General features: G+C 44.3%; 2 protein-coding genes and 1 pseudogene across 2 annotated transcripts in view; all 3 read right to left on the bottom strand.

Moving 5' to 3' along the window:
• LOC123790956 (butyrophilin subfamily 1 member A1-like) overlaps positions 1-26,845 on the bottom strand; it is a 107,757-nt gene extending 80,912 nt beyond the window's left edge. Inside the window, exon 1 of the mRNA XM_087857942.1 lies at positions 26,811-26,845. The gene's annotated coding sequence lies outside the window, so the exon portion shown is untranslated. The remainder of the gene's footprint in view (positions 1-26,810) is intronic.
• LOC123791061 (large ribosomal subunit protein eL22 pseudogene) lies at positions 2,610-4,505 on the bottom strand (annotated as a pseudogene).
• Positions 12,685-26,935, bottom strand: LOC123790957 (butyrophilin subfamily 1 member A1-like). The gene is made up of 11 exons (XM_045795567.2): positions 26,811-26,935; positions 26,157-26,288; positions 25,355-25,449; positions 23,635-23,982; positions 20,237-20,518; positions 19,925-20,125; positions 19,654-19,674; positions 19,536-19,562; positions 18,476-18,502; positions 14,958-14,984; positions 12,685-14,556 (listed from the first exon to the last, which is right to left on the bottom strand). Exons 3-11 carry the CDS (start codon positions 25,437-25,439, stop codon positions 13,892-13,894), a joined length of 1,683 nt encoding a protein of 560 aa, XP_045651523.2. The 5' UTR covers positions 25,440-25,449; positions 26,157-26,288; positions 26,811-26,935; the 3' UTR covers positions 12,685-13,891.
• Between the last annotated feature and the right edge of the window lie 441 nt (positions 26,936-27,376).

Raw genomic sequence — 27,376 nt, 5'->3', positions numbered from 1 at the left:
TATTCATGGCATGTCACAGTATTTCAGTCCATTCGCCAGCATTAATTTGTAGTCTAGAATGCAATGAGGAGGTGGGGGAAACACCAGCATCCCTCCTACATCCCTCCTATAAGTCTGGCAGTGTTCACAGCTACTTTGTTCTATGGACGCCTCCAGTCACTTTGACACTGGGAACCTCAGACATATCCTGCATGGGACGTCACCAGGGAATATGGGGGATTTTCTTGTTAATGGACCTTCTCTGCTTTTCTAGGAACATGGGATCTTCTTCAGTCCCCCAAGGACTCTCCCTTGGGATGCCTCTTCACCCCCTGGAATCAATTCAGATTGCAAGATTTAAGAAAGACAAGACTGATCTTCTCTGTAACACTTCATGGCCTCAGTACTCATTAGGAGATGAGTTAAAATGGCCAATTAATGAGACACTAAGCTTCAATACGATCTATCATTTTGATCTCTTCTGTAGGCAACGGGCCAAATGGATGGGGGTACCCTATGTCCAGGCCTTCATGGCTCTAAATCCAGATCCTGACCTCTGCAGAATATGTTTGGCCACTAACAAGGCTAATAATCCCCCTCCCGACATATTAGTTGATGATTGTCTAAATAGGCCTCCTCCTCCTAATAAATGCAGCTTTCCAGAGGAATCACAGGCCATCCCTAAAGAAGGGGACACTCACTCTCTCAATTGTTCCTCCTCTTAATAAACCCAGGTTATTCTTATTCTATGTGGGGACTTCTCCCTCATTCATTTCCTTGGTTATGATAATTGGAGCCAATTGTCCGGTTAGTCTACCACGGGACAGGGTCTTTAAGGAATATTCCCAGGCAGGTGCCGAAACTCCTTTTGTTTCAAGGACATTCCCTGTCTATTCTGGCCCAAAATGGACTCCCTAATTTCACTTTATGTTGGTGGAAAACAAAAAAAAAAAAAACATGCATCTGCTCATCTGTCTGAGCTGATGAGCTTTCAGAATGGAAGTCCTCTTTCTTCTGTCTGGGCATTTTTTTTTTTTTTGTAACCATGTGTTAGCCACTTTACTATAAAATGTGACCAAAACTCAATTATGAGAGTTCAAAAAGACGTAGAAAAACCCAATGAGTTTCAATTTTATTACAAGTTTTAAAATCTGGGACTAGTTCGAAAAAAACTTATATCCTAATTTCAGCCCAGGGTTAATATTTTACAAAGAATCACTACAGGCGAACATCAATGCAACAAACAGTACAATTTGCAAATCCAGGTCATAAACTTACTAACAATCGTGGTAACGGACAGTGCCGAAGACAAGCTGATGCCTCAGTTAAACCAGAAAGAAACCTCGCCTTCTCTGAAGGCAGAAAAACATGCAAACAATTCTGCTTCAAGAAATTTGCACATTTTAAGTTATTTTTGAAATTAAATGAGATGTTTTGTGGTAAAGCACATAATAAATGCACAATAGTCATCTGCTCTTGGGATCATTTGATCTTTGTATCTTCTAAAAAAGATAATGATTTCTAGAATCACTGTTATTGCCATAGAATGAATAATTGAATAACTGATTAATTAATTCTTCCATTCTAATAGTAAGAATTTATTCCCGCCCTAAGAGATTAAATGATTTAAAACACATAATGATCTTAGAACATCGTCTGGCATTTTGTAAGTCCTGAATAAACTTTGGCTATTTTGTTGCAAAAAAAAAAAGAAAGAAAGAAAGAAATTTGCACAAAAATAGAAAATACCAGAGCCTTTACCACAAATGAAATTGCAAAGATTCAACACCTTAAATTCAATCTAAGGAGCACTAAATATTAAAATGAAGCAAAGGTAGGACTCAAACATTTAATTTCCAGCTCTGCACCTAGCAGAGCCCAAGAATTTCAGGTGTGGAAATGAGCTGTAGGCAAACTCTAAAAACATGAGTTTATACTCTTCCATTTTATTTTATGTTTGTTTGTTTATTATGTTCAGTTCGCCAGCATATAGTACATCATAAGTTTTTGGCGTAGTGTTCAACGATTCGATAGTTGTGTATAACACCCAGTGCTCATCACAACACATGCGCTCCTTAATATACTCTGTAATTTTAATACAATGCAGACATTTCTGCAAAACTGTTTAGATTTTGGAGGGGTGTAATAAAGCATGAGGGTGTCTTTTCAAAGTCACTTTCAATACTCTTGGTTTTTGGTTGGCAACAATGACATCTTTACAACTTAATATCTTTCCCAGATCTCTAGCCTCTGCACACTGGGCAACAAAATACCACTTTCTGTCTGGTCCAGCTTAATGTCAGTTTGTAGAACGACCTGACATTAAATTCATCCATGGCCTAAAAGACACAGAAGTTACTATTCCCTGGGCATGTCCACAATTTTTTCCCATCTCCTCAGCATGAAGTGTCTCTCCATTGCTTCTCCTTCGCATCCCATCCCCATGAATGTCTCCGATCCCCAGGAGATGCGCACGCGTCAACGCTGGAAGCTCTCCTATTGCTCATCTCCAGCTCTCCCTGCTCGGGGCCAAAGCAACAGTTTGTTGCAGAGTTGCAGAAGCAGTGATTATTTACAAATTCATTTTTGTGCACTTTTACTTAATTTAAAACCTGGTGTAGAGGGCGCTTTCAGGCTGCAGGCTTGAGCCCTGGAACCCTGAGTAAGGAAGAAAGTCCCAGATCGGCCACCAGGCTGAGTGCAAACAGGCCCATCGGGGGACCCACCTTGAAACAGCCAAAAGCCCTCACTGACCAATGGGTTACTAAGACTGGGCACAGGTACCAAAAACGGAAAATTCCATAGGTTCCCATACCTCCTCACTCCCCCACTTAACTGTAGCCCCCACCACCGCCTCCTGGCAGACAGAGCTGTCCTGCCCGCTGCTCCCTTGCAGTGTATTCCGTAAACTTCTATCTCCTGTGTCCTGCTTGGGTGAATTATCTCATCACCTGAGCCGCCAGCCCAGCACCTGGGACTTCTACGACTGCTCTCCAAACTGTTTTCTGGAAGGTAGTAGAATATGCAGCAGGACAAAACGACATTTTATTTCTACAGGAAGAAAAAGGATTAGCGTACATAATAATTGTGTGCATCGAATAAATAGTAATAAAAAATTGAAGTAAATGCCCTAGAACCCTGAATTTTTATCAACACTGCAAGAAGAGAACCTCAAAGAAGTCACTGGTTTTGCTTTCAGTGAATTAGAAGTCCCCATCTTTGTATAAATGAATCTCTAAGAAAAGCACCAGATGAAACCGATAAGGGACAGGTGAGGTTCAGTGGGGTGGAGTCCGGAGCCGACAACCAAGAAAGAATTCTTGAGGCATCTTTGGTGCAAAATTGGTGGTTTATTAAAGCACGGGGACAGGACCCATGGGCAGAAAGAGCTGCTGCCCCGGGTTGTGAGGGGTGGCTGATTATATACCATGGGGTTGGGGGAGGAAAGGAAAAAGGGAGGTTGAGAAAATACTTTCATATGTTAAAGAAGATTCACAAGATACCCGAGGCCTTGCCATTGTCAAGTCAATGCCTCTGGTGAGGCATTAACATGAAGATAGTCAGGAACTTCCTGGAGGCTGCAGACTACAAGGACATTCAATTGTATCTATATTCCCTTCTGGAAGCTAGGTTACCGACAGAGATGCTTTGTTCTTGTAGACTGCGAAGACATTTGTAAACTGAGGGATCGTGGTATCTATAGGTTAACTATTTCTTTGTCCTTGAGGGCAGCCAGGAGTGCCTGAGGAAGGTCACATACATCCCATGGGGGGGGGGGTTTGCAGGGCGTCAGTTTCTGCTTTGTCCTCAGCTTGCCTTCTGTTTCCTCATCAAAACTCTCACACTTTTTAAAGTAAAAGAGTGACTAAAGTGCACACGGCTCCACACCCTTATGCGCCTGCTCAAGGTCAAATCGCTGGCAATTCCTTGAGAGGACCTTACTTCTATTTTGGTATTATTACCACAATATCTAAAGTTTTCAAGCAGGAAAAATAAGTCTAATTACAAAGAAGAGAATGGCAGCCTACGTAAAGTTCTTTTATTATGATTTCCAATTTTCTGGTCAATCCACACTGCAGAGATACAAGGAAAACCACCATTTTATTCAAGAACTCTTACAAAATATTCCAGATAAATTAATTTTAATTCTCCTTCTTCCTCTCCTTTCTCATCCTGGTTAATCTGGAAGTAATACGATTAGTAACTCTCTTTGCACTTAGCAACTTCATGCAAACCATATTGTCCTTCTTCAACTATTTTTTGGTGAGATATTTCAAATATCTTAACGGGAAAAGGCACCTCAAAAGTTACAGTAAACTTGCTCTTGCTCCTTTCAATGGTTACAACCCCTCCACCCAGACTCCCAGCTTTTCCATTCAGTTTGATTCTCTCTTGAAGAAACCACTTAAGATTGACAGCAGCCACGATTCCATCTTCTACCGGGTGGGTGCTTTCAAGGGTAAACTTCAGGACTTGCCTCTTTTGTTTGTTTGTTTGTCCCCCTTCATCACAAGCTTTTCCATGGGGGCCAAGGTAGCAGCAGAGGCAGCAAGGAAGGTCTCTTCTGCCTGAGCTCTTATTCACCTCCAGCCTTGCTGGCAGCACCCCAGCTCGTCTTCCTCCCTCTTCCCCTCCTCCTGTTTGTGCACACCGTGGGTGCAGCTTGTACAACCGGCTTCTACACCATCCTGGGTACCCCTCCCATCATCGGCTCCTGCACCTCCTCCCGTCACTCTCAAGGAGCAAAGAGCACCCTCTTGGACCTAAACCACTCACTTCAGATTGACCGACAGGTGTCCCAGGCAGAGCTCCCAGGCATCGAGCAGGGAAGCTGACTGCGCCCAGTGAGCCCAGGAGTGGGCTCTCGGCTCGGTGTTGCCATAAACTACGAACAACGGGATGATCCAACCGCTGCTCTCAGAGCAGGGGCCCAACAAGTGGCCGAACCAGCCAGACCCCACCCTTCCTACTCTGGTAGGAGTGGCACAGGAGTGGCAGACAAGAGTCTGCAAGGTTTGGAGACTCGAAAAGGGCCATGTGCCTGAGATAGAAATGCTCAGTCACAGGCCTGGTGAGCCCTGAGTGCAGCTGGAGACCAGGGAGACAGGAGTGGTTGTCTGCTTTTCTCTGAGGGCACACTGAGGAGTGGGGACCTGAGCTTTCAGCCCAAGGCAGAGATTAGGAGGCCTCCATTTTCATTCTCATTCCCTAAAACTCTGAGAAAAGCCTTCAGGGAACAAAACCCACAAGGAGCAAACTGGAGCAGATTACGTAGCTTGGCCCCTGGGAAGGGCAGTACAATTCCACCTGAGGCAAAAACACTTGAGAATCAATGCAACAGGCCCCTCCCCACCAAGTTCAGCAAGAACATCCAGCCAAGACAAACTTACCTTTCGATGAGGACTGCAAAACTCCAGCTCTAGGGGAAGACAGCACAGAGAATTCATGGCTTTTTTCCCCATGATTCCTTAGTTTTTCACCTTTAATTTTTATTGATTTTTTCTTTCCTTTTGCAACCGATTTCTTGTTTTATCAACTCATTTTTAAAATCTTTAATTTTCATTTTTACAGTTACACTCCATTCATTGTATTTAATCTTATTTTTCTATATATGTAAGTTTCTCCCTTTTTTTTTTTTTATAATTTTGGGATGCCGTTTCTTCTAACAGACCAAAATACACCCAAAATCTAGTGTATGGCTCTGTTCTATTCACCTGTCTGATCATATTCTCTTTTTTGTTGTTGTTGTTTTTCTTTCTTCTTTTTTTCTTTTACTTCTTCCTTTTGTGTGTGTGTGTGTGTGTCGATTTTTGTTTGTTTTTATTTTGTTAAAGTCTTTTTAAATTTTCATCTTTACAGTTACATTCTATCCTTTCTGTATTTACTTTTATTTTTGTATATATAAGTTTTTCTTTCCTTACAATTTTGAGATGTAGTTTCTTCTAAAAAACTGAGCAAAATACACTCAAGAGATAGTGTACTTCTGTTGTGATCACTTCTCTGTTTATATCTTCCTTTTTTGTGGTTGTTGTTTTTTTTTTCCCTCTGGTTTTTTCTTGTCTTTTAATTTCCACTTTTACAGTTACAGTCTATCCTTTCATTGTATTTAACTTTATTTTTATACATATACGTTTCTCTTTCTTTAAAATTTTGGGATCTAGTTTTCTAAAAAAACAGACCAAACTACACACAGAATCCAGTGTGTTGTTCTATTCTGTTCACCTGTCTGTTTATATTCTTTTTTTTTTTCTTTTCTTTTCTGGTTTTGGGTCTCTTCTGATTTGTTTAGTGTGTATTTCTCTGGGATCATTGTTGCCATTTTAGTATTTTAGTATTTTGTTCTCTCGTTCATCTATTCTTCTCTGGACAGAATGACAAGACAGAAAAACTCACCTCAAAAAAAGAGAAAAAGAGGCAGTACTGACTGCCAGGGACCTAATCAGTACGGATATAAGTAAGAAGTTGGAACTAGAGTTCAGAATAATGATTATAAAGATACTAGCTGGGCTTGAAAAAAAGCATAAAAGACACTAGAGAATCCCTTTCTGGAGAAATAAAAGAACTAAAGTCTTTTCTAACCAAGTCAAAATCAAAAAGGCTATTAACGAAATGCAAGCAAACATGGAGGCTCTAACTGCTGGGATAAATGAGGCAGAAGAAAGAATTAGTGATATAGAAGACAAAACAATGGAAAATATAGAAGCTGAGAAAAAAGAGAGATAAACAACTACTGGATCATGAGAGGAGAATACAAAAGATGTGATACCATAAAGTGAAACAATATTTGAATAATTGGGATCCCAGAAGAAGAGGAAAGAGAAAGAGGGGCAGAAGGTATATTGGAGCAACTATAGCAGAGAACTTCCCTAATGTGGGGAAGGAAACAGATATCAAAGTCCAGGAGGCACAGAGAAACACCCCTCAAACTCATTAAAAATAGGTCAACACCCGAACATATAATAGCAAAACTTGCAAATCTCAGAGACAAAGAGAAAGTCCTGAAAGCAGCTTGGGACAATAGGTCATAACCTACAAGGGTAGAAACATTAGATTGGCAGCAGACCTATCCACAGAGACCCGGCAGGCCAGAAAGGATGGGCATGATATACTCAGGGTGCTGAATGAGAAGAATATGCAGCCAAGAATACTTTATCCAGCTAGCATGTCATTCAAAACAGAAGGACAGGTCTATTTTTAACGTCTTGAGGAACCTCTATACTGTTTTCCAGAGTGACTGTACCAGCTTGCATTCCCACCATCAGTGTAGGAGGGTTTTCCTTTCTCCACATCTTCACCAACACTTGTTGTTTCCTGTCCTGTTAATTTTTGCCTTTCTAGCTGATATAAGGTGGTATCTCATTGTAGTTTTGATTTGTATTTCCCTGATGGCTAGTGATATTGAATATTTTTTCCTGTGTCTGTTAGCCATTTGTATGTCTTTTTTGGAGAAGTGTCTGTTCGTGTCTTCTGCCCATTTATTGACTGGATGGATTCGTTTTTTGGGTGTTGAGTTTGATAGACATTAAAAATAGAGCTATCCTATGACCCAGCAATTTCACTACTGGGTATTTACCCCAAAGATACAGATGTAGTGAAAAGAAGGAACACATGCACCCCAGTGTTCATAGCAGCAATGTCCACAATAGCCAAACTGTGGAAGGAGCTGAGATGCCCTTCAACAGATGAATGGATAAAGAAGATGTGGTCCATATATACAATGGAATATTATTCAGTCATCAGAAAGGATTAATACCCACCATTTGTATCGACATGTATGGAACTGGAGGGGATTATGCTAAGTGAAATAAGTCAGGCAGAGAAAGACAATTATTATATGGTTTCACTCATATGTGGAACATAAGGAATAGAGCAGAAGACCACAGGGAAAGGGAGGGAAAACTGAATGGGAAGAAATCAGAGGGGGAGACAAACCATGAGAGACTCTGGACTCTGGGAAACAAACTGAGGGTTACGGAAAGGCAGGGGGAGAGGGAAAGGGTAGCTAGATGATGGGTATTAAGGAAGGCACATGTGGTGATGAGCACTGGGTGATATATGCAACTAATAAATTGTTGAACACTACATCAAAAACAAATGATGTACTATATGCTGGCTAACTGAACATAAAAAAAAAAAAACCTTCCAGGACACACAGGAACTAAAAGAATTTGTGATCACCAAACCAACCCTACAAGAAATATTAAAAGGGATCCTCTACGCAAAGAGAGAGCCCAAAAGTAACACAGACCAGAAAGGGACAGAGACAATATACAGTAACAGTCACCTTACAGGCAATACAATGGCACTAAATTCCTATCTTTCAATAGTTACTCTAAATGTAAATGGACTAAATGCCCCAATCAAAAAAACACAAAGTATCAGATTGGGTAAAAAAGCAAGACCCATCAATATGCGGTCATAAGAGACTCATTTTAGACCCAAAGATGCCTCCAGATTTAAAGTGAGGAGCTGGAAAACCATTTATCATGCTAAAGGACAACAAAAGAAAGCTGGCAGAAATCCTTATATCAGACAAATTAGATTTTAAATCAAAGACTATAATAAGAGATGAGGAAGGGCACTGCATCATACTTAAAGGGTCTGTCCAATAAGAAGATCTAACAATTGTAAATATTTACACCCTAACATGGGAGCTGCCAATTATATAAGCCAATTGATAACAAAATCAAAGAAACACATCAATAACAGTACAATAATTGTAGGGGACTTTAACACTCTACTTACTGCAATGGACAGATCATCTAAGCAGAAGATCAACAAGGAAACAAGGGGTTTGAATCACACACTGGACCAGATGGGCTTCACAGATATGTTCAGAACCTTTCATCCAAAAGCAACAGAATACACATTCCTCTTGAGCACACATGGAACATTCTCCAGAATAGATCACATCCTGGGTCACAAATCAGGTCTCAACTGGTACCAAAATATTGGGATCATTCCCTGCATATTCTCGGACCACAGTGCTTTGAAGCTGGAACTCAATCACAAGAGGAAATTTGGAAGGAACTCAAATACTTGGAGGATAAAGAGCATCCTACTAAAGAATGAATAGGTCAACCAGGAAATTAAAGAAGAATTTTAAAAATTCATGAAAACTAATGAGAATAAAAACACAACTGTTCAAAATCTTTGGGATGCAGCAAAGGCAGTCCTAAGAGGGAAGTATATAGCAATACAAGCCTTTCTCAAGAAACAAGAAAGTTCTCAAATACACAACCTAAACTTACACCTAAAGGAGCTGGAGAAAGAACAGCAAATAAAGCCTAAACCCAACAGAAGAGAAATAATAAAGATTAGAGCAGAAATCAATAAACTAGAAACCAAAAGAACAATAGAACAGATCAACAAACTAGGAGCTGGTTCTTTGAAAGAATTAATAAAATCGATAAACCCCTCACCAGACATCAAAAAAATGAAATCTTTCCGTTTGCAGTGATGTGAGTGGAACTAGAAGGTATTATGCTAAGTGAAATAAGTCAATCAGAGAAAGACAATTATCATATGATCTCACTGATGTGTGGAATTTAAGAAACAAGGCAGAGGATCATCAGGGAAGAGAGGAAAAAACAAAACAAGACAAAACCAGAGAGGGAGACAAACCATAAGAAACTCTTAATCATAGGAAACAAAACTGAGGGTTGCTGTAGGGGAGGGGGTGAAGGGATGGGGTAACTGCCGGATGGACATTAAAGAGGACAACTGATGTAATGAGCACTGAGTATTATATAAGACTGATGAATCACTGACCTCTGAAACCAAAAATACATTATATGTTAATTAATTGAATTTAAATTTTAAAAAAAGAAATAAAAAGAAAATAAAAATTTAAAAAGGAGGGGAAAAAAGCTTATGTATTTAAAGCTGAAGGGGAAAGAAATTTTAAGCTACAATCTTTTATTTTTCCCATTTTGACCAGTTCCAAGACTTGAAACCCGTTCTATTTTAAAATACAGTACTGAAGGGATGACTGGGTGGCTCAGGTGGTTAAGCATCTGCCTTCAGCTCAACTAATGATCCCCAAGTCCTGGGATCCAGTCCCATATTGGGATCCTTGCTCAGCAGGAAGCCTGCTTCTCCCTCTTCCTGCAGCCTGCCCCTGCTTGTGCTATTTCTCTCTCTGACAAATAAGCTTTTAAAAAAAGTCTTTAAAAAAAAATAGACTACTGAATAACATATGTGTTTGTTTCTTAGGAAATAACAGCTAACTGAAGTTAATAGTTAACATTAGTATTGACGTCTTCCTTCTAATTAATAGAATATAACTTTTTACTTTGTCCCATAAAAAAATTTAAAAATCTTAGTTTTCTCCACTTCCACCTGAATCATTTCTAGATTCTATCCTTCAGATCACGTATTGTCCCTTCCACCTGATCTGCTCTATTTCCAATGTTTCTAATGTGTTCCTCATCTCATTTACTGAGTTCTTCAGCTCCAGATTTCTTGGAGGTTCCATTGTGGTTCTTTTTTAGAATTTCAGCCTCTTTGGTAAAATATTCCTTCTATCCATTAATTCTATTTCTTAGTTCCTGAATTGCCTGATTTTCTTGTATCTTGTTGAATTCTGTCATGACAGCTATTTTGAATTCTCTATTAATTACATCACAGTCTTCTGTAGCTTTAGGTTTAGTTGTTGGAGAATGGTCATTTTCTTTTAGCAAAACCATGTCGTCATGATTTTCCATGCTCTATAATGAGATCTTCCTCAGCAAGATCATTTGAAGTAGCCAACACCTTTTGCATGTTGGTAAAGATTTGTTAACTAATTCTAACAGTTCATAGGTGGGCAGTTAGAGGCCCTTCTTTTGTATTCCAGCAGGTGGCAGAATAGCACAAGTTTTTGTTTCTCTTACCAGCGCAGTCTTGGTGGCTGTTTAGACCAGGATCCGGAAAAAAAAAAAAAAGTGAGAGGCTGGCAACCAAGGAGGGGCAGTACGCACTAAGCCCTTGGGCTTGGGGTGTGCCACACACACAAGAATAGGATCCTAAAGTTCGGGAGTCCCAGTGGTGCTGGGTGTTCTCTTGCTGAAATCTCAGGGCAGACAGTGCATAAAATGTTTCTTCTTGTCTGTCTCCTTCCCTTGCCATTCCCTTCCGCCCTCCATCCCCAGAAGTCACAGATGCATTGCCTCAGAGAACACTGATCTGTGGCTTAAAAACTATGGGGTCCACCAGCTGCAGCCCACAGGGCCAGGTAGCCTTTCACTCACCCCTTTCCACCCCACTCTCTCTGCCAGAGGAGTCAGGAGCGAGCATTACCACCACTGTAGAAGCTCGGGTAACAGGCCCTACCGCTGCTGCCTGGGCTCTGGGCTCCGTGAGACCCCATCCACACCCCTTCAGATGTGAACATAGGTGGCTCTCTTTGGCATCTCCCTGTGCTGTGCAGAGGCTCCTTTGTTGGGTTTTGGATGTCCAACTAGTTGTAAACAGAAAGGAGGAGACAAATAGAAGGACTCATTCTGCCATGAAGCTGACCTCACTCCTCCCAATAGTGATGGTTTTAATCATTCTTTCTGGAATTACATGGGCAGCGGTCCACTTGTTTCAGAAGGTTCCTCTTATTTGTGTGGATAATTCATATCATACCCATACCTTCCTTTCCTCTCCATTTCAAAGGAAATATGCTCATAGCCCATCTGAAAGTAATCCAGTGTCATAAATCCACAAGCCATAGGGAAGGGGGAGATGAACATGTCAGATAATATATTAACATAGAGTATTAAAATATATATAAAGATCCCAAAAGGATATTTATGACTTTATTGTTGGGGTGAACATTTTAATACATTTTAAAATTCCTCCACTACCCTTTCCCACAGACTGTGAACAGTGCAGTGCCTTCCTCCAAAATATAGTTCAGTTTAGATGTTCCTTTCAGTCATTGCCCAGTGAGGAGGCAGAAACCACATCATTCATTTTAACAGGGGAAATGTGATATAAAGAATTATTAAGCAAAATGTGTTTAACTATGAAAGAGGTAAAAGAAAGTTCTAAAGAAACCAAAAGTAGGAGATACAGGAAGCAGACATTACCTCTAGGGCTGAGGTAGAGCCCTCAAAAAAGGAAGATATTTGAGAAAACAAGACTGACATTACGTTTATTGGAGAAGGTGGGACCTGGGTCCCCAGGAAGGGAAAAAAGTTCTCCAACCAGCCACAGGCCAAGCCTGCTGGGCAGGAAAACTCCCACTAGAGAACTGGCAAGATCCCTGGGAAGCAGCCCTCTAGAACAGAGCCTGCTGCAATGCCATACGAATTCACCCAAAGGTGAGAGAAGCTAGGTCTTCTCCAGGCTGCTGGCAGTAGCATTGTAGGATCAAGGAAAAAAGCACCAAAAGAAGAAGAAAGCTTTTCCCCCTACTATGTCTTGCTGTGTTCCCTCTGGTGCACTGTACTGACAAAGGCTAACAGTGTGCCACTTGGAAAAGTGAAAACTTTACGGGATCCAGCTCCAGTATCAACAAATACGGAAAATACAGGGTACATATGAACCCAAAGGCAATAAATTGATAATGGACACAGTTCACACCTTTAGTTTCTCAACTCCCATATAGACCATTTTACCCACACTGGAAATTCCAACACAACAACTTCACATTTTTACCCATCTACAGGGCTACACTTTCAAGTGAAGAAGTTCTCACTCTTTCCCCAAAATGGAACAAGTAAGCAGTCCCAGGCATTGACTTCGACACTGTTATATTATTTATTCCTCAAGTTCAGTCACAATCCTTTTGACTATTCTGTTTCTTAGAGACAGTATTTTAAATATCACCACTAGCACCTGAATAAAATCCCATGGGTAAGAAGAAGAGAGAGAGAAAATAGATAATTAATACAAAGGACACATCTACATGACAAGAAAGAGAAAATATGCAAAGCTACTACAGTCCTTTTCCTATGTTTGGTCACAGGCAGGAACTGAGATCTGTGACTTCCTTTTTCCACTTCCAATTCTGTGTCTTTTCATTTCTCCCAGAATCACAGCAGGTCAGAGTTCTTTACTTCAGCAGTGAACAAACCTTCATTCCTGAAGGTCTGAGTCCTCAACAGTCTGGCTTCCTTTTGTTTCCTGTAGTTTCTATCCACCTTTACAATTGGACTTGAAAGTATTGAGAAGCAGTACATAGATCCTGGAACTGTGCTCATGATCAAAGCTTTCTGCAATTAACCCGGGGTCTGAAAACACTCTTCTTCACTCACATCTTTATTCTGGTAGGAGATCTGTTCTCTCCAACTGCTGTTGACTCACAAGGGGAAATCAGATCTTTGTCCTTAATTCCCTGAAATAACGCAGCACTAGTATTTCACAAATAACAGATATTTACTAAGGTTTTATAAGATAAGAATATTTCATCCATCCCAGAATAGGAAGTATATACAATAGAATATTACTGTCCACTCCTCTTAAAAGTCCATCAGCCATCCATTTCTTCAGAAATTTTAGGATGACCAACATCTCTGGTCAGAGTGCACATTTCCCAAAATAGAGCTGTGACCCGCCCATAGCCCCTGGGTTCATCTGCACAACTCAAACTGTATAAAAAAAACAATAACATTTAATTCTGCAGAGTAATTCAGACTTCATCACGTTTCATATCAAAAAATACAAGGACTCCATGAAATAATTTTCATGATCAAAAGAAAAATGACCTCCAATAGCAAAATTCAGCTTACCCCATATCAGCTCAAACAGTCAACATTTATCTTCTAATACCTGAGCATAAGGCATGAACTGACTATTCTCATAAACACACCCCAGCAGTCTGCTCCCAAAAGAGGAGGGCGAGACACCAGGTCACCCAGGACTAAACCCAGAGGCTATTGCCCCAGGGAGTCTGCAGCTTCAGGAAGAGCCACCATGAGGAGTCTGGGACAGTGTTGGGGCTCTATGGGGACAGAGCCTCAGGGCTGCAGAGGAGTAATGGAGCTTCAGCCCCTGGGAGAGCAGCATCAACACCAGAGCCTGAGCTGAATCCCTGCCCTGAGAGGCTCACCAGCTCCTCCAAAGAAGGAGAATTGTTAAGGGGCACAGGGGTCTCTACAGGTCCTCCTAACACAGAGCAGATGGTCAGGGACACATCTCCTGGCTTCAACCTGAAGTATGGAAACAGAGTCCCAGAGGAGGAAGCTAGAGAGAAGGAGAACATGTGGGAGCCATCAGCCATGTTGTAAAAGGAGACATCCCCTTCCTTGAGGTCCAGGAAAACCCCTACCCTGTGGGGAACTTTCCCAAGGGATACTTCAGTCTCAAGAAGGGCACAGAATTTATCATCATATTTCCCCACAACCCAGAACCCCTTTTTTGGGAGCTCCACATACCAGCCCTTCCTCTCCACATCTCCCCTACAGACCCCCAGAACCCAATCGCTTTTGCCTCCATTCCTGATCTCTACCTCCCAGTAACAGCACCCTGATGTGATGCCATCATGACCCAAAACACTACAGGTTTCCTCTTCCATGCCCTCGGTCATATCCTTCCAGGTCACACTAGTGTTTTCAACATAGACAGCAAGCCTGGGATGTGCAGACTCTGGATCCAGAGTGACAGACACTGCAGAGAGAGTTGCCAATGATGCAAGGCCTTTCCCTGCCCCATAACAAGGCACACAACCACCACCCCACTCCCAGACACCTAGCTGCATGCAGGGAGGGCTAAGGCCTTCTGGTTCAAGTACACAGCCCTCCAAGAAGAAGCAAGCATAAGACTGATCTGAGGGTTAGACCTGTCATAGGGCACTTGAAGGCCAGACTGGACTCCAAGGATGGAAGGATATCCAATTATATCCAATATCAGTCACACCCACCAATCCCAGCTATGTGACTTTCACTGCCCCATCCCACCCCTCCACCATTGATGGGGCCAGCATCTGTATCATCACAGCAAGTTGAAGGAGATGTCAGCAGCCATGGGGGCAGCAGTAGGAACACCCAGAAAGAAGTGAAGTAACTCACTGGCCTGGAACTTCTCCTTCCGCCAATCTACAAGAAAACCACATTTCACAAATGTGAACAATAAATCAGAGATTTGAGGAGACTGTACATACCAGTGTTGGTATCTATCCTCTGAAATATACTGATGCAAGAGTTATAGGGAAAAATGTTTTGGAAACATTCACCTGATGAACTTATTTTTCACACACACACACACAGAGAGAGAGAGAGAGGCATTCTGCTACAACCTTCCTAGGAAAGCCAAGCCATAAAGCTTAACATCACTGTGAGACTGAATACTGACCTAAAAAGAAGGGTCTTTGCACTGATTTCACTATCAAATTATGCTTCTTCAATATCTAGCCACACATCCATCCTGAAAGCTAGGTTTTCTTGAGAAAGAATTGGAGAGATCAAAATTTCTGAAGCCTCCATTTACTTATGAAGAACCAACTGAACTGAACTTGTAGGATGACTCGAAGCCATGGTAGAGACAATTCAACCTGGCAGAGCTGCACTTGGAGGATGACTATCAGCCATTGGTGAGGAGAACTCAGGATAAGGCACCAGAGAAAGCTTACCCGGTCAAGAGGTAATGGAGAGGTTTCAAGGAAGGGGAGAGAGAGAAGTTCAAAACAGGAAAGACATATATTCGGTGAGAGGACGGAAAGTAATGAATTTGCTTCCCCATTTCATGGGGTAATGGGAGGGAAAATATCCCTATATGTTAGGGGAAACCCAGAACTATTGGGTCTAGTCATCTGCTTCTCCCTATAAGCACCCAGAGAGATCAAAAGCACCAGGAAACACCCCATGTGGTCAGCCCCCAAATATGGCCATGTCCTATGCCCCAAAAAATGTGAATATGTTTTGGCAGAGAGAACTTTACAGTTGTGATTAAGATTAAGGAACTGGAGAGAGGATTTGGGCAGAATGGGGAACAACAATGCCCCCAAACACCTAGATGGAACCCCAAACCCAATTATCCTAAGGACCATATCAAGCCACCTTCTACAGGGTGAGGTCCTGAAATGAACAAGAGGAAAACACAGGGAACCTTTCCCCCAGTGACACAAGACATAAACTCCTCTGACCTTCATACTCCCTTTTAGGAAGAAGAAGGGAAGTTAACTGATCAAAGCAAAACTTACATATGTCATAAAACCCTGAAAAGTCTGCACTGAGAATGCTGTTACCTCCAATAAGATAGAGACTCCAGAACAAGATTAGAGCACTTATAAAAATAAGAACAGGACATTTTCTTGAATATTTTGTGAAAACATGTGACTACTATTCTCACTTACTCGTGTTTATTCAGATAAAATGGTATGTCCAGCTCTGTTGATTTGCTTATAGAAACAGATCACATGAAATAGGCTGACCCATGTCACATTTTGAGAAAAGGAAACGTTACTCCTTCTTCACCAAGACATTAGTTGACACCCAGCTATAGATTTCTATGCGACAACTGACACATATTAGCAAAGAAGAAGAGGAATCAGGAGGAGGAGAAGGAAGAGGAGAAAGGGAGTTGGCATTGCATTCTGAGACTCTACAATGTATCCAGAGCTATGCTATGCACTCCAGTGGTTCAAGTGCATTCTTCACCTCATTTCCACAGCAAGTCTTTAATTATAAGTTATTCCTCCTATTATAAGTTATTATAAGTTATTCCTCCTATTTCATGAATAAGATGAGATCAGACATTTGTTCACCTCACACTATGAGCCTATCAATGTGAACATGTTGATTCTACTATAAGGGTGTCTGTCCTTAGAAAATGAAAAGAAGGTATAAAAGGCATACATTAAAACACAAGCATTTCAATCTATCAGAGAACAGGAGAAGCTAAAAGAAGACTATTTGATCCTCATTTTTAATGAATAAATCCCAAAAATCAGTGAGGCTCTCTAAGGAGTTTTCCTCACGCATCTGGTCCCATAGGGTCTTGCACCCCTGGCGCCCCCTTCTCTGCTCTCACAGTCTATATCCCTGATCATAAATAGAAACAGCCAGAACAGAAAAACACATGTTACACAGGTTCAAGAGCCCAAATTCTTAACCCACCCCAGTGCTAAAGGGCGCTCTGGATAACCTTCCATTGAGTTAGGATCCCCGTGGATCACATTCCCATCCCAACTACTACTGGAAGGTTGTGATGGTCTCAGTATCAGAAGCAAACTCAGTTAGAAAATTACTTCAAAACACCTTAAAATAGGGGTGCCTGGGTGGCTCAGTCATTAAGCATCTGCCTTCGGCTCAGGGCGTGATTCCGGAGTTCTGGGATCGAGCCCCGCATCGGGCTCTTCCGCTGGAAGCCTGCTTCTTCCTCTCCCACTCCCCCTGCTTGTGTTCCCTCTCTCACTGGCTGTCTCTATCTCTGTCAAATAAATAAATAAAATCTTTTAAAAAAAACACCTTAAAATAGATGTAAGTCTTTTCAGAAACCTCTCAAACAGGTATCAAGGAGTTTATTACTTTCCATGCACCCAAATAACTTGCACATCCTCTATGTACCTCCCGCTTGAACCACCATGGCTGTGATTTGTGGTCTCTCTTCCACTACTCTGAGGCACCCAAAATCTTTCCAGAGGAATCATGGAACCTCTTTCTTTCTCATCTCCTTCTCTCTTCCCCAACCATTTTTTCCTTCCCTTATTTGCTCCCAACTTTTCTCTGGTAAACAATTTTCACCCCTCTGAGTTTCCTCCATCGCAATCCTCACACATTGCCGCTAATAAACCCAACCACTATCAACCCATCAGGTAAATCAGAATTCTCCTAAAAAGAGAGACAATGGTTGTGAACAACTATAAGTTACTGTCCTTAAAAAAAATTAAGTTCTTGCCTCTGTTACACAAATACATACATAGGATTTTGTATATAATTTTAGGAATCTGACAAACCCACCACCAAGGGTCCATAAACATTGTGGCAGCTCTGGATCTCAGATTCAGAACAGCTGACCTAAAGAAACTACTTCTATAGCAATCACAGAGGTTTAGAGGAAGAAACCCAACTTGGACAAGGAATCAGAGCACGAGGAAGCAAGATGAAGACCACCATTCCAGAGAAACAGCAAAAAAACAGGAAAACCAAAACTACATCCAAAAACGGTAGGAATAGCAGGGTAAAATGCATTCAAAAGCATTCCCCTTGGGAAGATCTGAGTTCTAAGCAGGCAACCATGATTTCTGAAATCTTATAGAGACAGCAATTTCTAACGTACACAGTCATTGCCATGTTCCACCTGTCCTTATAAATGACCAGCCTGTTGTCACTGCACCAACAAAACTATCAGCTGAACAGCTGTGTTCAGAGGGTGTTGCTAACCCTAACAGTGACCTACTGTAGAGGATGGGTCAGAATGGAGGCAGATCTGTGTTCCCAAAGATATTCCCTGCAGTCCTTGGAAGGAGACAGAAAACATGACAAGGACTACAGGGACACCAACCCCATCCTGGTGTGGGGTCCACTGACAGAGAAGGGGGCAGAGTTGAGGCTGCAGAGGTAAGGCCACAGGAAACTGAGTCACTTACCAGCATACAGCTGTGCCTTCCTCCAGGCTGAAAGGGAAAACACCCTGGTAAGACATGAGCCAGAACAAGTCAGCTCAGCCTGATTTACTGTCCCTTGCCTCCCCTCTGTGCTCCAGGTGACACTACCAACAGAGGAGGGGGAGACTAGAGAGGAGATGACCTCCTGTCACATGCTGACAGCAGGGTGTCATGGGAAATTCCTTGGACCACAGGTCAGGAAGTCTGCATTGCAGGCTGAGTTCCACTCCTGCTTGCTGCTGCTGTGCGACCTTTGCCAAGTCATTTATTGTCCTGTGACTTAAAAACCTCAAAATTAAAAAAAAAAAACTTTTTATTCTATCTGCTTTCAATTTTGCTGCAATAGGTCAAAAATTACACAATGGATGAAAATATGTTAGGGAATAAAATATACATTATCCCATAAATGTAAGAAACTATTATTACAACGTTTTCTAGGAAAGAGATATTTGGGAAATAATACAAAAGGGGAGATGAATTAAGGACAAGGATGTTAGTTGAGCTCTGGCTTAAAAGTGGCCAAACGTTCTCAGAAAACACATCACTAATTTGGACCATTGACAGCTCATGCCACCACATTCCCACCCACAGTCTGCCCACTCGTCTGCCCACCATTTTGTGATTGGCACCTCCAGGAATGAGAGAAAAGACTCTCCCTGGATGGTGTTATGTGGAGGGATCACACTGCTAAACTTAATGACCCCATTTATTTATGACTTCTTTAACAAAATCTCAGAGCATCCAGGATGGCTGAGAACTAGCTGCATTGAAGGCTAAAAAGCCAGAAATGTGGCGAGTACATCAGCAGTAGAATAAATCCAAGATGCAAAATAGACTCCAGGGATCCCCATCACCCCAGGTTTCTAAGCACTGGATGGGAACAACAGCCCAGATGGGGAAAAACCAGGGAGCAGGGTCTGCCTCGCACCAGCCTCCACTTCTGCCCCAGGCAAGGGTCCACATGTCTCTGCCTGAAACAAGGACAGGGGACACCTGGGCTTAGGTGCCACGGGAGACTCAGGACATCTGGACAGTCACTCACCAGCCAGGTAAACAGATTTCCTCCAGTCTGAAAGGCAACACAGGAAACAGGTGAGCTAAGAACCAGAATGTCTCCTACAAAGGGGACACAGAAAGTTCTGTAAAAGGACACTACTTACCAAGATCTGCTTGGAGTTCATCTGAAAGAAAGTGAAAAATAAGTATGAACTCCCATCCCTAAGAATACCAAAGATTGCACCTGGTGACCCCAGAAAAGGACCTCTCTGTGTCCTAGAGGAAGAATTAACTCCAGACCCACCAATTCTCCATAGCCCCAGCTGTCCTCTCTGGTCCTCTTCGGCTACTTGCTTCAGGCCAAGGGTCCTGCTGTCAATTTGTCCTCTGCACCAGCTGCCACTCTTGCCTGCCTTGGCCTCTGTCCTGCCTTACCTCTGCCCTTCAGTGCCTCTTTCTTTGTCTGCTGATCCTCCTCCTTTTCCCTGTGCAGTTTCTCCCATTCCTGCATCTCCCGGCACTTTGTAGTATGTTCTCTCTTGATGTAAAAGGCAGCCCCAAGGAGTAGGAGTGTCAGCACAGTCAGGATCACCAGGAAAGCTGGCTTCCAAGGAGAAGTCTGGGGGAAGAAGGGTTCTGTGCCAAGAAACACACCATCAGGAGCATGGCACAGGACAGCCCAACCAAGCACAACAACACCCCCGGCCACACCATCCCACCCTGCTGGGAGTGGGCAGTAGTGCTGACCTGGGATGAAAATGGCCATCCCCTTCTTCTGGCCCAGGATGGGGTTGAGGACCGAGCAGGTCACATTCCCTGAAGAGCTGTCCCTCACCACCAGAGCGGCCTCCACACTGAATAGCCCTTCAGGATCTTGGGCGTGGGTCTCAGAAAATGTCAAGAACTTTTCCCCACTGAGAGCTCTCCACTGCACCTGGGGCTTCGGGAACCATCCCGAGGCCATGCACACAACTCGGACCCCGTCCTCCTCTGGCCCTTGGATGTGCACTTGAGGGCCAGAGCCCACACCTGCAAGAGAGAAGCTGGAGAGAAGAAGGAGGCCACCCAGAACCCCAGGATGCCAGCACAGCCTTCCTGTGCACAACTCCAAGGCCAGCATTGAATTCTAGGCTCTCCCTGGAGAGTGGTCCCTGCAAGGATTAAAAGAAGGGGCCCAGGCACAAAGAACAGAAGGAAGGAGCATGGGGACCTGCAGCAGGCAGGGCCCTCTTCTCCAACCATGAGGGTGGGAAGTCCTTCGCTCAGGGTAAGAGAAAGAGGAATCTGGTGCCAGGTTCTATCCTTCTCCACTCTTCTCACCACACATACTCTCCAGGTTATCTACGTCCACACCCACTGCCACTTGATAAATCACCTCTACCACTAATAAACCTGTTGGTCGGGTTCTTAGCTCCCTCCCTAATATCCACATCCCTGGGGGTTAGTTCCACCTGGATTCCTCACAGATGTTTCAAACTCAAATCCTGAACTGATTGATATTTGGCCCCATCTGCAATAGGCTGATGATGAAAGTATTTCCAGTCCTTCAGCCTTCTTTACCCCCAGCTCTGACACATACTGTTAGTGCCTTCACACTCTGTGACTTGACTGGGCCACTGAGAGTTCAGGGAATGTGAGTCTAGCAGAGGCTGGACACTGCTTGTGCCACTGCCTTGCCCTCTGCCACAGGAGGGACACTCAGGCTAGCACAGCCTCTCCAGGTGAAGATGTCCAACATCAGCCAACAGCCAGCTGGACAACACGTGTGTGAGAAAACCCAGCCAGGGTCACTATAAGGACAAATTATATTAGAAATAGGAGGCTTACTGTCCCTGTTGACATAAGGAAAGAGAGTCCCTTCCCATCCTTTTTCTTATAGCATTTACTTTAGGAAACTTGTGACCGTGGGTGCTTTCTCCTCTCTTTGAAATGTATATGAGTCCTTTGAAAAACACAGATTGGCCTTTTGTCAGCTTTGTGACCCAGGGATGTCTTTCTCAAGGACCTGGGAACCCTCCCTTTGAACTGTTCACACCAAGGAAGACAGCACCCCTCTCTCCCCCTTCCTGTGCCAGGGTAGGAGCCTAACCTCAGTGGGCACCAGGATCCATGTGTGAAGCCACCCCGTCATAAAGATGGGAGAATTTGTAAAAATAAACTGCTTTAACTTTTGTCTGAGAAACTCTTCATCTCTCCTTCTATTCTGAATGATCCCCTTGCTGGATTGAGTATTCTTGGCTACAGATTTTTTTTTTCTTTCAGCACTTTGAATATATCACACCACCTCCGCTGGTCCTAAAAGTTTCTATTGAAAATTTCACTGAGTAATATTTGGAAATGTTCAATCACTATATTGCACACCTGAAATGAATATAACACTTATGTTAACTACACTGGAATTTTTTTTTTATTTTTAATATAGGAGAATTTTATTCTCCTGGGGATATAGCCAATTAGCTAACATAGATGGCCACCCCAATTTCCAAGTAAATATAGGGTGCACCGTCTAGGACAAATGGTGCTGGCAAGTCCACGCACTTGAGGGCTCATAACTGTTGAACCTGAGAACTTGTATGGAATGGGTTGTCTGCGTGACATTTAATAATACACATGATTTCCTACTATCTTTGTGAGGAGGATTTTTGGGTTGGGAGATTAGGTCTTTAATTATATTTCCCCTACATGACCAAAGATGTACTAGTAAGCCTTGTTAAGATTAGCCAAATACAGCCCAGATGAGCTGAGCTCCCTGCATGCCCAGATTAAATACATGCTTGTTGCTTTATGGCACTGAGATTTCTAAGTCTCTGTTACACTGCATTGTGACAGGAATCAGCAGCTAACGCATTATATCAATATTTCTACTGCTAAACAACAAAACGACAAAACAACAACAACAACCCCGTCAGTCTCAGCAGCTCCCTCTCTGCACTGTTCCAAACTCTCTGTGTCCCTAAATCTACCCACTCGGTTGGGTGAACTTTCCAAACGTCTCTGATGCCCGAGTGCTCCTTTCCCAGCCCACTGCCCCTACACGAATTCAGGTGGCCGTCCTCTCCACCCCATAACTACATCCAGGCCTCCAGTCTTGCTCACCTTCCATGTAGCTTCCACTACAGCTGCCAAAGCAAACTACACACACACACACACACACACACACACACACACCTCCCTCCACTGCTCTGTTTAAAAATTCCTAGGTTCTGAGGCGCCTAGGTGGCTCAGTTGGTTAAGCGTCTGACTTTGGCTCTCATCACGATCCTGGAGTACTGGGATCAAGGCCTGCTTCTGGCTCGGTGATCAGCAGGGAGTCTGCTTCTGCCCTTCCCCTGCTCCTTCCCTCTCTCTCTCACTAACTCCCTCTCTCAAATAAATAAATAAAATCTTGAAAAAATTTTTCCTCAGCTCTGCATCCAAACTCCATAACACAGCACGCAAAGCCTTCGGTGGTCTGGCATCGCCACTGCCCCAGACAGATGTCCGCTTCCTCCCCAATTCCACCATCCGTACCCATCAGGGAGACACTCCAGCCCCAAGACTATTTGGTTAACTGCTCAGAACCACAATCACCAGGCGGTCCATGCCCCACACAGATCCAGCAATCAGAAGACCTTTTCAGGCACTGTCTGCTTCATTCAAATACCTGCTCATGGACTTTTCCTGATCAATCGCTTCTCTGTGCCATGAACCAGGAACACCTCTTTATTCCGGATAGTCTCCTCTCACCACTCTCCCACTCACCTCCATCACCAACCACGTGGCCTCCCTGTGTGCCCAGACTCACCAGCCACACTCCCACCTCGGGTGTTTCACGTGGGTGTTCCTCTGCTAGGAACCCTGACACCTAGGTATTTATGTGGCTAAATCTCTACCATCTAACATGTCTATGGCCTATCTATTTTTTTATTTATTGTCTCTAGAATATAATCTCTGCAGGGCAGGGGTCTTTATTTGTCACACTGATGTATCCAGCCGCCCAGAACAGTAGCTCGCATGTACTAGGGGCTCCATATGTTTGTACTGAATAAATGAATGAGAGAAAGACCCTCGTCTCCCTCATCCATAAATAAGGGGCTGACTTCCTGTTCCCTGAGGTTGCTCCCAACTCCACCACGCAGGACTCTAAATATAGATCAACCACCGACCTGCCACCCTCAGTTCCAAACTGGCCTCTTCATAGAAGCTTCCCTTTCTGAAGAAGCAGGTATACAGCCCGTTGTCGAAAGCCTGGACATTGTGGATGCGCACGGCAGCCTCTCCCTGGATGAGGAAGTCCTTCACCAGTGAGGTCCGCCCTGTGTACTGGGCCAACTGCTCCTCTCTCTGCTCCTGCTGGTTTTGATAGATGAACACCGCTTCCGAGAACTTGGAGCGGAACCACCGCAGCTCCATGTTCTCCACATTCATGGCCGGGGATACACGACATGGCAGCGTGATGTCCCCACCCAGCATGGCCACAATGGGGTCTGAGGGGCCAATCACCACAAACTCCTCTGTGGACACAGACATAGGAGTGAGAAAGCTGGAGAGATGCTGGACAGGGGCAGGGAACACACTGTCAGGTGGGAGGCCCTGACTGAGGGACTCAGCTGTGACCACTCTGAATGGGATATGTTTGTCATATAACAACTCTGAAACCCAGCAATGATGTCAGAGACTCCCTCAGCAGCCTGTGCTCCCAACTCCAGGCCCTTCCATGAAGGACTCTCTACCTCAGTGGTTCTAATCTTCCACAGGCATCACCATCACCAGGAAGGCCTGTGAAGCACAGATTGCTGGGCCCCACCCCAAAGATTCTGGTTCAGTAGGTCTGGGGTCATCCAAGAATGTGCATTTCTAAGGAGGTGGTGGGGATTCTGTCACTAATGTTCCAGGGACCACACTCTGAGAACCACACCTCTAATCTTTCTCCTCCTCCCTCTGTTATCACCTGAGGGATAACAATGACTAGTCCTCCCTGTGACATCCTCCCCCCAGTCAATGTCTGTGACCCTTTAAACCTATGAGCAAAACCCTGTCCCTCCACTATCAAAGCCCTTCAGTGCTTCTGCAGTTGACCAAGTGACCCACGAGCCCAGTAGGGATGACCTTCCGGTGTTCTCTGACGCCCACCTCCTGCAACTCTCCCTTGGCTCACTCTGCTTCAGCAAACATTTGCCTTCTCTGCTCCTTGAACAGCCAGACACCTATCAGCTTTGTCTGGCTGCTCCCCACTGTGGGGAAACTCTTTCCATGGGATCCAGACAGGATGGTACCCACCTCCTTCACATCTTTGCTCCCATCTCACTGCCTACCTTGGTCACCTTATGGAGCACTGCTGCCTGCCCACTTGCCCTCCTGCATATCTCACTTCCTCACCCTGCTCTACTTCCTTGTCCCATGCTCTCCACTCCTCAACAGACGTAGACTGTATGTGGTTGTGGTATTTAGTACCTGCTATCTCCCACCAAATGTCAGCTCTGTGAAGATAGAGACTCTGCTTGCTTTGTACACAGAGTGCCACCTAACACATACTCAATACCCTGTAAATATTTGTGGAATTAATATATTTGATACCGATACAGCCAGGAAATAAAAAATGAGGGGAAATTTATTTTTACACGTTTCATAGTGAAATTCACATTTTTTATTTTATAAGACAAGAAGTCCTCATTAGAATAACTGTCACGGCCCCTTGTCCTTATTTTATAGTTTAGGAACTCTTCTTAAAAATTTAACTACAATTAGGTTTAGGGGATCACCAGAATCTCTCTAGAGCCAGGGCCTCCACCAATAGCCATCCGTCCTGATGGAGACACCAGCCTAGTTCCCGGGGGCTCTCCCCCACCCCACAGAGACACAGGAAGGGGGAGGGGACACACTCACCTGCAGACCCCCCAGCAGGCAGCTGGAGGAGGAGAAACAGGGAGGGGAGAAGGGAGAGCAAAGAGCCCCTGCAGCAATCCTCCATTTTCTCAGAGCTGGGGAGACACAGGGCAGGAGGCAGGTGAACACCTACAGAGAGGAGGCAGGGCCAGCCCACAGCTCTGGGCCCCAGAGCAGACAGCAGGGCTCAGGGCTGGCCACAGTCCCCAGCAGGAGCACAGCCTTTCCTACTGCTCATTATGCTGATGGGGGAGGTGGGGCCACTACCCTGATACCAAGAAAGCCCTCCCAGCCCTTCGGAAACTTTCCAGCCTGCTCTGTGCACAGCACCAGACCCTTCCCGCCTCAGCTCAGGGACCTCCTCCATGTCTGCATGAGTCACAGGCCACACGCCCAGGGACACAGGGCCCAGACTCAGGTCCCTCCCCATGAAGGACATGCCAGCTCCCTTGTGCTGTTCCTCTGCTGCCCCAGAATTATGACAGGGAATCACTGAGCAGCATAAGAGTCAGACTGTGTTATCCCCAAGGACCCCGTGCCTCCCAGCACATGTACCCTGTCCTGGGGTCCTTTGTTGAGTTCACCTGAATTTCAGACCCCTCTCCCCCAGCACTTGGCTGCTCAGGACCAAGGACCTGGCCTTCCACACACTGTGTGCCCAATTATCCATGATGGCTTAATAATCCCCATCTTCTCTGTCTTTGAGGAGTTTCTGCCTCAGGATAAAGGATTCCAGGAGAGCAGGGGCAGCACAAAGGATAAAATGAGCCCTGGGCAGAAAGAAGGGCTTCAAACTACTTACTGGTGGGGGCAGCCGATGGTCCTGGGAAGGACAGATTGTGGGGCTGACTGCTAATGTCTCCTCCACTCTCAGCCACTTGCTGTGTGACTTTCTTAGTCGAGATTCTTGACCGGCTCTGCCTCAGTTCCTCATCTGCAAAATGGGAAGAGTAACGGGATCTCACCCCAAGGTATAAGAAGAATCCTTTGAGGGGCACCTGGGTGGCACAGTGGTTAAGCGTCTGCCTTCGGCTCAGGGCGTAATCCCGGCGTTATGGGATTGAGCCCCACATCAGGCTCTTCTGCTGGGAGCCTGCTTCTTCCTCTCTCACTCCCCCTGCTTGTGTTCCCTCTCTCACTCGCTGTCTCTATCTCTGTCAAATAAATAAATAAAATCTTTAAAAAAAAAGAAGAAGAAGAAGAATCCTTTGAATTTATGTATGGAGAGTCAGTACATGTCATTAGAACAGTACCTGGTCCTTGGAACGCCACAGATATGTCTTTAAGTAAATTAATAAAGTGCAGCCCTCACTGTAGTTGTCCTGGGTCTTCTCAGAGCCTCACTATTATCTGGCACCACCACTCCAAGCCCCACCACGATCTCAGCCTTTTCCTCACAGCCAGCCGCTCCCAGCTTTCTTTTTCTTGGCAAAAGATGTTTTCAGAACCCACTCACCTGCTTGAAAACCTGGGACTTCATAAGCATCTCTAACTCAGGAGTGCAAGATCTCAGCTGACCCCAAATCTGCTCTCAGAGATTGCATCTGTAGTTCGCTGCTCGGGCCCCACACCCCGCTTCCAGATCCAGCAGGGTACCACGGGCTCCTGTTGTCTGATAGGCGGTGGTTCCCAGGAGAGTAGAGAAGCAGAGCCTGGCACAGGCTGCAGGGGTCTCTATCAAAACAGGGACCTGGGGCACTAAGCACTCCCAGACAGAAGAACCCACCTGCTCTGACTCCTTCCACCATTTGAAAGTGAAAGCTGACAACAAGAAGTCCCAGAAGACTCTGCCCTGCCCTCTGGACGGTGCACCCTTGTGATCAGGAAAGAAACAGGGAGACCAGAGCCACAGACACAGGACAGGTGCAGATACCCCGATCACCCTGCAGGGGGAACCACAGAGACGCAGACTCAGCAATCCTTTCCTGAACACCTGCTAGTCCCCAGGTGGGCTAGCCTCCAGACAGAAGCAGGGAGTGTGTGTGGCACAGCCAAGACTAATGAAAGCCTCCTGCACGAGGC

The sequence above is a fragment of the Ursus americanus genome, chromosome 32, assembly GCF_024610735.1.
Source record: "Ursus americanus isolate L20-20 chromosome 32, mUrsAme1.1.p, whole genome shotgun sequence".
In the NCBI taxonomy this organism is placed as follows: domain Eukaryota; kingdom Metazoa; phylum Chordata; class Mammalia; order Carnivora; family Ursidae; genus Ursus; species Ursus americanus.
This window is presented reverse-complemented; position numbering and strand designations above follow the sequence as displayed.